General features: G+C 22.8%; 3 protein-coding genes across 3 annotated transcripts; 2 read left to right on the plus strand and 1 right to left on the minus strand. All coding sequences in view use genetic code 6, as the record gives it.

The window, feature by feature from the left end:
• Positions 1 to 343: 343 nt before the first annotated feature.
• TTHERM_00188620 (transmembrane protein, putative) lies at positions 344 to 6,948 on the plus strand (the record flags this gene model as incomplete). Its single annotated transcript, XM_001016538.2, has 9 exons — positions 344 to 1,593; positions 1,748 to 2,519; positions 2,571 to 3,102; positions 3,153 to 3,600; positions 3,928 to 4,156; positions 4,208 to 4,975; positions 5,038 to 5,350; positions 5,554 to 6,125; positions 6,187 to 6,948. 9 exons carry the CDS (start codon positions 344 to 346, stop codon positions 6,946 to 6,948), a joined length of 5,646 nt encoding a protein of 1,881 aa, XP_001016538.2.
• Positions 6,949 to 7,878: 930 nt separating this feature from the next.
• TTHERM_00188630 (JAB1/Mov34/MPN/PAD-1 ubiquitin protease) lies at positions 7,879 to 8,781 on the plus strand (the record flags this gene model as incomplete). The annotated part of the gene is made up of 1 exon (XM_001016539.3): positions 7,879 to 8,781. The coding sequence occupies one exon, from the start codon at positions 7,879 to 7,881 to the stop codon at positions 8,779 to 8,781; it is 903 nt and encodes a 300-aa protein (XP_001016539.1).
• Positions 8,782 to 9,756: 975 nt separating this feature from the next.
• On the minus strand, positions 9,757 to 12,747 carry TTHERM_00188640 (hypothetical protein; the record flags this gene model as incomplete). The annotated part of the gene is made up of 8 exons (XM_001016540.2): positions 12,609 to 12,747; positions 12,211 to 12,540; positions 11,613 to 12,127; positions 11,450 to 11,559; positions 11,264 to 11,385; positions 10,971 to 11,212; positions 10,613 to 10,909; positions 9,757 to 10,554 (listed from the first exon to the last, which is right to left on the minus strand). The coding sequence occupies exons 1-8, from the start codon at positions 12,667 to 12,669 to the stop codon at positions 9,757 to 9,759; spliced, it is 2,475 nt and encodes an 824-aa protein (XP_001016540.2). The 5' UTR covers positions 12,670 to 12,747.
• Between the last annotated feature and the right edge of the window lie 1,140 nt (positions 12,748 to 13,887).

Here is a 13,887-nt window from a genome sequence, read left to right on the forward strand (position 1 = left end):
ATTGAATTTTCAAAAAATTTTTAAAGTAAGCTTATTTCAATTTATAAAATATTTGAGTTTGACATTTTTTAGGAATTTAATAAAGAAATTTCTTTTTTTTTTGCTTTACTTTATTAAGAAATTTATTGCCTTTTCCTATTTTTTATTTGAATAAAAAAATGCAAACATCTTCTTGTATTTTTTATTATAATGAAATAATGTTATTTAAATTTTTGATATTGCATTTAAATATTTATTTAAATATCAGTTGAGAATTTTACTGAGAGAAAATTTAATTAAAAATAAAAGAAAGTAGAGATATTAGATATAAAGTATTGATTGATTAATCCTTTAAGCGAGAAAAATGCAATTAAATAATGTGAAAAAAAACGAAAATCGATTTTTATGGAGATTGATTTATCTAACAATTAGGGCCATTTATAAATATAAAATAGATATTGGAGGAATTAGAGTGTTGTTTGTTTTTTTAAACTTTGTTTATGTTGGCTCATTGCTGTTTCCAATAGTTAAATTAAAAAAGGTCGTAACTGTGAATTAACAATCTATTGTTAGTGATTTAGATTACCTCAATTCTTCCATAATTAATCAAGTAAGCTGGTATGAAGGGTACAAGTATCTGTTTATTATATTTCGTCCTACTTTAATTCTTCATTTCAATGAAGATAATAGTTTAAACTTTATTTTATCAGTAATAATTATGGTTTTTTTAGTATTCTTAGTATTAGGCACAGTCATAAATGTATTAAATACTAGAATAAATTAAGAGTACTAGTTTTTATTTATGAAATATGTCCTTTTTGTGGCAAATACAAATAATTATTATGTATTGATGCTAACCACAGAAATTTAAATTACCATAGGCATTCATGGAGGTTTTGGCAATGGTGTAGATAGCAGCTTTTAAAACAACACAAGTTCACAAATGGCTTCTAGAGTTATCTGCTTAGTTACTCTTCCTTTAACATATATTTTAGCTTAATACAGCATTTTGTATGGTGAACAATGCTTATCGCACTAAGAATATGGGCTCTACAGAAATAATACTAACACTTTAGTTGCTAATATAATCATGAATATCAAATTTGTATAAGCAATAATTATTGGAATAGATCCTAATTACTAAAGCTCATTCACTTTTCTTATATTTATTTTATCATGCGTAGTATTTATCATTCTTAAATATTATGAATATTTTTTTGATGTTCCTTTTAGCACTTTTACAGTTTAAGATTGGTATTTTAGCATGATAAATTAGGCATGTGTAATCATAGTATTATGTTTGTTTAAAGATAATTCTTATTTTTAAGCTAACTTTGAATATACTCCTAACATACTCAACCCTCAAATGTTTGCTTTGATACTATTCCTCTCATCTCTTATTTATCATAACTTAGCAAATAAATTATGGGAAATATAAAAAAGGAAATTTTTATTTGACAATATCTGCGAAGAATCTATGTTTAAAAAATCAGAGCATAGAAAGATATGCAGAAAAATAAATATGCTGATTGCAAATTAAGACTGCTCCATGAAAGACTAAGCAATATATTATATGGGAGTATTTAATAGACATCAAAAATACTGTAGAGACTAGTAATTATTTACTTATTTTTTATTAATCAAATTATCTTTCTCAATTTTATTTCTAAAATTTATTTTAAAGAAATATTAACATTTATTTTTTGAATTGAAATTTAATCCACATTATTTATAGAATAAAATGTCACTCTATTTTAAATATATATAGATTTTGCTTTTGCCATAGAAGTTAATTTACTAAAGGTGTTTAAGATAATTAGTTACTTCTAAGTAATAGAGTTTATGAATAGCTAATTAGGATGTATATTAGAAATGATTTAAGACTCATAGATATATTTAATCAAAAAGAGGACTCATTTTAATTTTTAAGATATATGGACCACTTTTTATCTGTAAAAAAACATACTTTTGCATTGTGTTCAATAATTGATGTCTAAATTGAATAAGAAAAAATGAAAAAATAAATGAATTTGAGAACTCAAGCTAGTTTAGAAGTTATGCTTCAGATTATAAAAGAGACTATGTCAATTGACATCAAAAAGGGTATAGTAGACCTTACTGTAGAATAGACTTCAAGAGCTATTGAGATTTACATACAAATGGAAAATCAAAAAACAAAACTTAAATCTTTGATTTTTAAGTGTTTAGAAATTAAGAGAGAAGCTATGGAATAAATGAAAAAATCTTTTGAGTATTCATGGCAGGTTGAAAATCTTAATAAAAGCTTTGTAAATATTATAGATTAGACTGAAAGTTTGTTAATAGATTTCTATAACAAATATACCACACCATAGAGTTAATAAATTTTAGTGTTTTTTGAATCTGAAATTAAAGGAAATTTAAAAAAAGCAAATTAAGTTAAATAAGCTCATAAATAAAGTGATATTGCTTAATATTTAAATAGTAAAAACATGTTCATAGAAGTATTTTCTTAAGATGTTATATCAATAACAGCCACTGTTGGAAAAAAATTAGGAAGAGTAAAATCATTTATTAAAATTTTAAAATAATATTTATTAAAATAAAATTAGATAGTTGGCTATTCAGATAAAGCACCAAGCGTCTTTGGATATAAAAAGTAAGAATTTCATTATGTTTCTGATATCAAAGAATTAATGCCCATTACTCTTGCAAGTGTTCATGATGAAGTAGTGAGATTTATGATGATTCGAGGAAAATATAATGTTGTCCATATAGCAAGAACTGTATTTCTAAAAAATAAGTTTAATTTCATATTCCAGGTTAATATATTTGCTGATATAAATTTTTTCTATACAGAAGAACTTCCTTTCATCTTTTTAGCTAAAGTCATAAAATCAAATAGTGGTTTTTTGATTGTCAGCAGCCGTGGAAAAGTAGAGGGTATTTGTTAAAATTTCTTCTCAAAAATTGGTTAGCCTGTTGAATCTCTACCATATGCATATAAAGTAGATGTATAGTATATACTACCTAAATTTGAAGAGTTCATCAAAAATGCAAAACCTTTCATAAAATCAGATTATTCAGATGTGGATTTGAGTTTTCCTGAAACAAAGAGTGCTTTATTTTATGACTTGTTTTACAGTAATTCTTGAATCCAAAAATGTATTTTTTAAATATTTTATTAAAATAAGGAAATAAATCGTCAAAATAAAACTTATCATCAACTGTACAACAAAAGGATCAGGATTTAGGTGGGCTTGATTCTATGAGATCATAAACTAGCTCAGTCAGAAAAAAACTATTGCAAAAAGAAATAGATATTTTAAAATTTAAAACTGATATTAGCATTTAATAAAGAGTTTTAGGAACAACTAAAGGAGATTTAGTTTATTATGTTGTAGAAATAAAATAATTATAACTTAACAACTATAAAAATTTGAACAATTCTCTTTATAGTTCTAATTAATCAGTTTAAAGACCATTAATGCAGAGTTAAAAAAGTAATTTTTCTAGAATTGATAAGGAAACAGCTAATTAAGTCGTGAGTTTAAATTCAACTGAATAATTTGAAGATGAAGGATTAAATCCTCCAAAAACTAATTTTACAAGAGATGAAACCATATTAGAATCAGAACACGAGTAATTTTTTGAATAATTTAATATTTTATTTTAAGTTGAATTATATATTTTTGAAATTCTTGAAATACTAAGATGTTTATTTTCATCAAAAAATTAGAAAAAATTGAATAAAATATAAATAATTAATTGTACTATAACTTATTAATTAATCCCTTAAAAATTTTAAGTTTTTCTTTTTAAAGTAAAAATTACAAAAAAATTATTTAAAAATTAAATTTCATAAATTCTAAGAAAATCTTAATTTTGAAAATTCTATTTTGTAAATAAAAATAATTTTTATTAAAACATTTTTAAATATATTTTTGTAATTAAACAAATAAATTTTAGATCGAAATAATCCTCAAACTCATAGACAAACAATTTAAAAAGCGCTAAATCAATCATAAAAAGTAAAACAAAAAACAAAAATGGCAAGAATAAAAAAGATAACAAAAAGTTAAATGAAAGTTTAGATGCAAATAAAGTTTTAGATGAAAGCTCAGCTCAGCTTATTTCAAAAGTTCATGCTAAAGATTTAAATTAATCTTTTGGCATGATAGATACAACAAGAACAATGGTATACATATAGTTTTTTGTAAAATTTTTATTTTAAACACTTTTTTAATAGGCGAGTGACATAATGATTGAACACAGGTTTAATTAACTTTAAGAAACTTTAAATGGGTAGACTAAATAAAAAGTAAAAAACCAAGCAAATAAAGAATAGAATTCAGATAGTGACAATAATGTAAAACAACAAGAATTAGACGCTTCTCTTCTCTAATAAGCTACATTTTAAGATTAAACTTAAATTGTAGTTGACATAAACCAAATAAAGGATACTATAAATTATTAATAGCAAATTGATTCATAAGAATAGATTAATTAATAAATGATTGATAAAAATAATGCAAGTGTAGTTACAGCTAAGAGCAATAAAAGTAACAAATCTAAGTCAGAAAAAAAAAAATAAAAAGTAGAATCACCATCGAGAATTTAAACTAAATAAGATTAAGCTAAAGACAGATATAAAAAAGTACATAAACAAATGCAAAGAGAATAATCTATGAAAGATAATTCTTTGAGTAAAACTGAAACCAAGGAAGGATTAGGTGATAAACTTAAAGCAGAAGCTAGTTTAAACGGAAGTGAGAATGATAAAATAAAGTAAATAGATAAATTTTCATACTTTGAAGCCTTTACAGAATAAAAATCACAACCTTCATCTCTAAAAATTTTGAAGAGTTTGAAATTTTTTGAATATGTTTTAATGATTACAACAAGTATTGTTTTAGCAATTCAAATCAATAAATCATTATAATCATTGATATCAGATATGGAAGGTATTATTTTCAGGAGCTATTTAATGATGCCATATGCCTCCTTTACTTCAGCTGTAATTTAATAATTTAAACTAGTATTTTATTTCACTAATTTATTTTTAAAAATATTAAATAGGAATTTATTATGAGGCACATTAAGAGCTTCAATACTTTTCCTAATAAATAAAATGTATTATTGTAATTAAATCAAACTCTAGCTGATTCCTATCTGAGAATTTTCACTAATATGACATCTTCATATTAATAAAATAACCTAATTGCAGATTTTTCAGATGATTACATTAATCTTATCAATCCATACTTAATAAATGCCAATACAAATAATGAATAAGATATAACTAATTAGAATAAAATTGATATTATATCTTCTAATTTCACCTTTGTGAACTCTTTAGGCTAGCTATTTTATCATTTAAATAGCATTTTAGGTAAATTTTTATACATTAAAAAATAGTTTTCAAACAAATCTATCTCAATAATTTTAACAATTAATTCATCAAAAAGTATTAAAGTAAAAAAGTGAAGTTAAATAGGAAAATCTCTCATAATTATAAAATGATTTTCGATTTTAAAAAATTCAAATAAGAAATAAATAGTTAAGATTTATTGTTTTTATATTTTAATATAATAGGGATTGATTTTGCAGTAGCTTATTCTTAGAATACGTATGAATACTAATCTATTTTATTTGTAGAACACAACTATAAAAATTTTTTAGAAAACTGTTAAAATTATTCCTAAGATTAATATTAAAGTACATTGAATATCAAAGATAATCTGAATGTAGCTGTTATAGTTGTATCTTCTATCATGATAGTGTTTACTTTAATCATTTATGTGGTGATTATCATGAATTTTGGGATATTCTAAAAGAGAATGATCTAATTGTTTAACATACTAACAACTGTGAAGACCAGCTAAGTAGAAAATGAGATGGCTAGAGTATCTTCAATTATTGAAAGTCTAAAAGAAAATGATGAAATTATAGAAAAATTCACATTCAGCATTAGGTAAAAAGAATATGTGCTCACTAAATTTTCAAACCAAGAAGAAAGTTAATCTTACTCATAAGATTCAAGTAAAAGAAAAGCTCTTCATGTGAAAATTAACCAGCAAAAGCTTTAAAACATAAGGTTCTATGTGGTTTCTTCCTTTACTATGATCTTGTTTTTCTTCTATATTCTGATTAATCTAATTTACAACGTAAATTAAAGAAATTATTTTTACAAATTTTCAATTAAATTTTAATTTAAAAAACTTACAGGTGGCCATTTTCAGCACTTTTTAACCTGCTTTGTAATATTTAAGTAATTTTGCTCAGCTTAATTAGGAAGTTCCTTCGCTTTTAGCTTATTCTAGCATGATATACGAGTAAAAATTGGGGAATGAATTGTTGTTTTAAAACTCAGAAATATAAAAAATCTAAAACTATTTTTAAGAATCTCTTTAGTTTGTTAGTGATTTTTCTCTTCAAATTTACAAAATATAATAATTATCTTTCTTTTCTTCATCATTTTCTAATTCTTTTAGCCAAAATTTGTAGTCAAATTTATGCCATTACTATCCTTAAATGCAAACAGATTAATGTTATTAGCTTTTTAATGGTGTTTTGACTTAAGGCTTAGTCAATTCTCTAAGTTTATGGAAAGAAAATTTCTTAAAAATCCAAAGCATTAATTTTTATATTACCAACTCATAAGATTTTTACATAAACTAACTTAATTTATTATCTTTAAGCTAAGTACTTAATGAATCAACAACATACTTTATGAAAAATTTATATGATTAGATGAAGAGTAATATATAAAATTAACAAAACACCAATCTCTTAATTGCTATTCTATTCTGTATAATAGTAAATATTCCTAAGATTTATGAGTTTTTTATAGAATTTAGTATAATATCTAATCGCTTCTATATTGCTAAAAAAATTATATTTATACTCCCTGCCTATACCCTAATGATAGAAGAAACTTTTAACAAAATGCTAAAAGCTATTGGAAATCAACTAAGTATTAAAAAATGATCCTTAAAAGAATCATATTCTTTTTAAAAATAATAATTATGCTTCTTTACAATAATATTTAAAATTAATAAAAATTATATAAATTGTAATTTTACTTTTATTTTATTGTGTTTTTGTCTTTTAAAATATAATTTTTTTTTCATTATCACAGAAAAATTCTTTATTTGAGATTTATTATTTTATTTTTAATAATTTGAATATTCCTAAATTTATGAGTTTTTTATAGAATTTAGTATAATCTAATCGCTTCTATATTGCTAAAAAATTATATTTATACTGAAGAAACTTTTAACAAAATGCAAAAAGGTATTGGAAACCAACTAAATAATAAGAAATGATCCTTAAAAGATTTATATTCTTTTTAAAAACAATAATTATAATAATAGTTAAAATTAAAAAAAAATTAAAAAATAGTATTTTTACTTTTATTTTATTGTGTTTTTTGTCTTTTAAAAATATTTTCTTTTTTTCATTATTACTAAAAAAAAATTTTTATTTGAGATTTATTATTTTATTTTTAATAATTAACATCAAAAAATTTATCTTGGATTATATAGAAAGAAATGTTTGAATTATTAATTGTGCCTTTTGTAGAATAAATAAGAAATATATAAAGTGCACTGGAGAGCAGAAGAGTCTTAGATAAAACAGTTTGAATGGAGAATGAAATATGAATAAGCAAAAAATCAAGGTTAGAAGAAAAAAATATAATTATTTTTATTGAATTTCTTAAGAATAGGCAGCAAACACTCGCATACTTAAGTTATTAAAATCCTCTATTAGATTTTAAAAGAAGAGAAAAGCTTAGCGACCAAATAGATTAACAAATTTTTAACTATTGATAAATTCAATAAGATATTTTATTGAAAAAGGATACATAAAAGAAATAAATAAACAATAAATAATATTAGGATAAGAATTTAGATTGAAATGACTGATAAAGTAGAGATTGTACCAGCTGTTTTGTTAAATATCAGTGACCATTATACTCGTGAAAAAGTTGAAAAAAATAACCCAAAGATTCGTGTCCTTGGTGGTCTTCTTGGTTAAGTTGACGGTCGTAAACTTAAGATTTTGTAAACTATTGAATTTAAATATGAGATCAATTAAAGCAATCTCTAAATTCAATCAATCGACTTTAACTTTATCAAATCAAGAGTTGACTTGTTTAAATAAGACCTTAAAGAAAATCTTTTCAAGGATTACGAATTTTTGGGATGGTATTCTGCAGGTGTTGGATAAAATCCCTATCCTAATGATATGAAATTCTAAAATTAAATTAGTGAAAATGTATCATCTAACCCCATTTACTTAATTATGGATACTGTCACAAGTATGAAAGGTTAGACTGATTTACCTGTAAAGCTCTTTGAAGTTAAGTATGAGTAAGTTATAGCAAGCGATTAGCACAAGAAACACACTCAAGAAAGTTTTATTGAGTTAAATTATGATATTCTAGCTAGCAAAGCAGATACCATCACAATAGAAAGTGCTTCTAAGAGTTATTCAAGTTCTGCCAAATCCGTTTTTGCAGAGAATCTTAAAAATACTGTCAATGCAGTTAAGAGATTTTCTGAAAGAATTGAAGGAATCATCAAGCTTCTTGATACTCCTGCAGTTACATAAAATCCTTCATTATTACTTGAATTAAATTAAATCTTAAGTTCTTTCCCTCAATAATACCACGAAACTTTAGATGAAAAGATGTTAGAACATTTCTCAGATGCTAATATCATCTCTTTCTTGAGTGCCTTAGCAGCTGCAAACAGAATTATTTCAAACGTTAGTGAGCACAAATCAGCATTTAAATAATCAAAAATGAATATGCTATGAAAAAATATCAAAATATAATATTGAATTTAATTATAAAAAGTCAATATAAAATAATGTTAGTATCTATCTATACTCCTTTTGTTTTTTTATTGTATAAGGAATTTTCTGACAAATCATTATCACTTAATACAATCTGATAATTTATTTTATTACTTTTTAATATCTTTGATGCGAATTTTACATAGCTTTCATTATTATTTATAATTAAGCTATTTATAATTTAAAAAAAAAAAAATTATTGTTTATACCATAATTTTTTTTTTAATGAAATAAAATAAATATTATTTATATTATATTTACTGAAATATTCCAATGATAAATCTTCATGAAAGATTTAAAAAGATGACAAATCTAAAATTCTTCACATAAATTCTGATGGGATTTTTATATGATTTTCATGTGAATAAAATAACGAAATTGATATAAAAAAAGAATAAATATTTGCTTTGAATTGATATATATACAGCAAAAACTGTCTAAAGATTACTTTTCGAATCAAACAGTTTTTAGCCAAATTACAAAGGTGTTGCAAGAATTATCGAAGTTCTTTATAAATGAACACTTTTTAAATAATTTGTTTACAAAAAGCATGTGTTCATTTTATCAGAGGGGCAATCAAAAAGCAGCTTGACTGTATATCAAATATTTTAAAATTTAAATAAAAAAATTAGAAAATAATATCTTTAGTTTTTTGAAATGATATATTTATATAATTTGTTATCAATTTTATGTTTAAAAAACATATGTCAACAAATTGAATAGTCAGTCAGCTACATTTAACATTTTTAATACAAAAATATTTAAAGGTATAATTTAATGTATTATAAGGAATCACTCTCAATTTAATTTAATTAATTATTATAATAATTATGAAATCTTTAAGAATAAATAAAATTAATAATAGTTATAATAGTTAATTACATAATCTTTTTAATAATTTAATTAAATATTTAATTTAAATATATAAATAAATAATCATTTGTGTTCTTCAATTATTGTTGTCTTCTTTTTTTATATTATTGTTGAAGATCTACCTTTATTGGATCTCTTAAAATTTGATTGACTAAATTATACTTCTTCGAATGCTATGTTAGAAACTTAATCAAATATATTTGGTTGTGATAAATTTTCTGATTTTTTAAGTTTATTTTCTTTTCCTAATATATCTAACGAATCCATACTTTAAAGAGTAGCTCTCGAATTTGATCTTTAAAGACTCAAACCGTTAGATGCCTTTCTTGGGATCGATCTCATACTTTTACTAAAATTACTCAATTTTTACTCAAATTTGTTATTTAATTAGCTGCTACTCAAGCTATTCAAATTTTAAGATGTATTCAAAGAAAAAATATCTAATTAGTCAGAGCCAGGAACACCTTATTTCATTTATAACTTTTTTAGTCTTAATCTCTTTTATACTTCTTAAACAGCTTTTATGAATATATCCTTTAAGTTTTTAATATTAACTTGACTACTGCTATTAGATGATATGTTAATACTATTAGAATATTTAAAATTTGAGGTTTTTCTGTTTGGATTTCTAGATTTTGGTGGAGTGTTTTAATTTTCTTTAGAAATTTAAGGTTTTTACTTTATTTTACTTTATTGCTTTATCTTTGCTTATGATTTTTTCTTGTCTTCGTCTTTGATTGTTTGAGAGTTTATAATTTTCTCTTATACCATGTACTAAATATAATCTATTTTATCTTAAGTGCTTAATCCTTTTTAATCAAGAGCAAAAGATATAGAAAAATCAGAAACTTGCTCAAACATCTATATAATTAAAATGCAAAAATAATTTTTAAAATACTTAATAAGATAATTAATTTACATTAAAAAAGCCATCAAATTTAGGCCTAGGCGTGAACTATCCTAACTGATTCTAATATTACTCAAATTGCTAATTGCAATTAATAATTTTTTATTCTTTTTATTGAATTTCATTAAGATGGCAATTTATTATATCATTTAATTCATTGATTTTTTACTAGCTCTATTGCAACATGTAGTTTAGATTATTATTGTTTCTCATCTACTTTTCATTTTCTTACTTAGTTAGCCTTATCTGTTCTTTAAGTCCATTTAGTTCTTTTATATATTCTTCTTATTGTGATATTTGCTACTCAATCTTGTTATTTAATTCAAAGTTTCAATTTGTAAAATTCAACTTTATTAATAAGTTTATTTACTTTTTTGCGAGATTCATTCAGCTTGTTTTGGTAGTTTTTCTCTATCGACTAAGAATTTTTTACAAAATCTGTTTGTGCAACCTAAATTTTATCTCTCAGACTAAAATTCTCTTCAATAACCTTTTCTTTTTCTTCTTTTATTTATTGTATTATTTGTTCAAAATGAGTATTCAAGTAATCAATTTCCTCAGAAAGAATTTGGACACATTAAAAATAAGCAGGGATGCTGCTAATTGTTTATTCTTTTACAATTAAAGTTGATTAATTGATTTTAATAGTTCAATGTAACTTACTCTTTTTTTTGAGAGATTTAGATTGCTTTATCCTGTTAAGAATAGTCTCCTCTTCACAAATGATCATTTATTATATGATATTAAAAAACAATTTCATTTGATCGCCATACATATTATCTTATCTTTTCAATAAATAGATTTTTATTAGTTAATAAATTCATTAGTTAAGTCGATAAAAGAAAGTACTTTGATAGTTTACCAATTAATTTTTAAACTAAAATACATAAGTTATAAGATATTTTTCCATCCTTCTCGTACAAAGCATTTATTTAATTAAGAATGACTAAGATATTCAGCTTTTATTAAGATTTTTAATTAAACTATATTTTCATTTGACCAAACAAATTACCTTCTCTTCTTTTTTATCATTAAGTGATCTGTAATCTTAGCGTTTTTTGATTTAATTACTTATTGGCACAGTGTGATTATTACCGTCTAAGTTCTATGCTGATAACTTAACTTATGAGTAGCTTTAAAAAAAGCCTGGATCTTGGGATAAATGTTTGATATGAAAGAACTTTTGTTAGGATTAAAATTGTGGATTAGATTTTCTTTCTAAAATATCTGGACTTTGAAGTAAATTAGAATAAGACTTAATTGCCTTAACATTATTATGATTCATGTCACTATTAAAGTTTTTAAATTATTAAAAGCTTTATTGCTTAATTTATTGGCTGTTTTATTGAGAGGATGGCATCTTGACACTATAATATTATTCTTAAATTTAATAATTAGGCATAAGATTATTTAAACTTTTAGTATTCTCATTATCACTGTTTAATTATTATGCATCTCCTGCTTAGATATGTGAATAGCTAGAAATTTAAGATTAAACTGGAGACTTCTTCTAAAAACTTAATACAGCTAATAACAATAATAGTATATTTAATACAAGATAAAGAGATTATCAATCATTTATAATTTTGAATTTTTAGTAAATAATTTACTTTTTGTTGCACTTGTTTAGGCACTCTTTTTGACTGTAACTCCACTGGAACCGAAATTAGGTCCTTCGTCTATCTCATCACTTTCTTTTGTGTAGTTTTTTTAAGAACCATATTGAGGTAAGCGAGCTTCTCTATCTGTAAATGGTAGCAAATTCTATTTTAATCTGTTTCCACTTTAATCAAACAATAAACTAGAAATTGGATTTAGTTTATTATTAGAAGTAAGATTTTATGAAAAATTTTGTGAAGACAACTAGATGTCCTTATCACTGAAATAACTTTAAAGATCACTTTTTTTTTAGTAGGTCTTATTATCTTCATTTTGTGAAACTAAATTTTTATTCAAATTTATAAACAATAAATACAATTATTTTATATATGTCAAAATGTCCACTTACGCTTTGATTCAACGCTCGAAATTATTTAATTTTCTTCTTGAATGCTTTTTCTTACTTTCATATTATAAAAATGGATTAGTTGGTTGGCCTCTTGTTACTTTTTATAATTAGGTTATTTATACTATTAATTGAATATATATAATTAATTACTGTATTATTTTGATTAATATATAGATTCTTAATACCAAACCAGTCAATTTTTTTGCTTTTTTAAAGATTTGATAGCTTTTAATGAATGATTTCAATGAAAAGTAACTTTAGTTTATTAATCTATTCACGAAATTTACTTTCTTAAACCAACAATTTAATTAAAAAAACTTAATTATCATTGTGTTAAGCAAACAAAAATTTAAAAAAAGATTTCCGAAATAATTATTTTGTAGAGTTTTTTGAATAAAAACATGAATTTTCAGCTTGCTTAATCATAGTAGCATGAAATCTTTCATAAATTTTTCTACTTTTATATGATAGTGAATTTCCAATTTGAATGGATTCTATTTTAAAAGTTAAATACGTTATAGAAATAAATTAACTTAAATATAAATAGAGATAAATTAGTTTAATTTAACTTAATTTTTTAACTAAAATAAGTCATAGAAAATTCAATTAATTTAATAAAATATAATAAATTAAATATTTTTGAGGAAATATGACTTTCTTAAGTTAAACATTTTTATTATTCATTTATTACTATGAAATTTCAATTTTTTAATTTTTTGATACTTTTCAATTACATTTCGTCATTAAGCTCGTTAGTAAATTATTTTTTCAAGTAAAAAATTGGGATAATGAATTTTAAATTATATTGGCCTTAGCACAATTAAATTTTATAAGGCTATCACAGTATTTTATTAGATTTAAAATGCACTTGTTCCATTAAATAGACAACCTTTAAAATTTATTTGATATACAAATGAAAATGAATATTTAATAGATGCGAAAAAAAAAGAAGAGAAGCGATAGATAAGGATAAATTTTCTAAATACCTAAGTAGTTTAAAGCTGTTTTATAATAATAAGTAAATAAATAAATAAAACACCAGCCTGCTCGCTTGCTTGCTTAGTAGAAAGAAGATGGGTAAAAGAGGTATTAGCTATAAAATTTACCTTGAAAAAATGAATATTGAATGGAAAATAAGATAAGAATTCCATTTGACTTTTATAATTCCTTTCAATATTAAATTATTATAAGTAATAATAATTAAATAAAAATTGATACCTAATTACTTTTTAAAAAAACAAACTGAAAGTATTTAAGAGAAAACATTATAGTTATTAAG

Source organism: Tetrahymena thermophila (assembly GCF_000189635.1).
Source record: "Tetrahymena thermophila SB210 genomic scaffold scf_8254638, whole genome shotgun sequence".
Classification (NCBI taxonomy): domain Eukaryota; phylum Ciliophora; class Oligohymenophorea; order Hymenostomatida; family Tetrahymenidae; genus Tetrahymena; species Tetrahymena thermophila.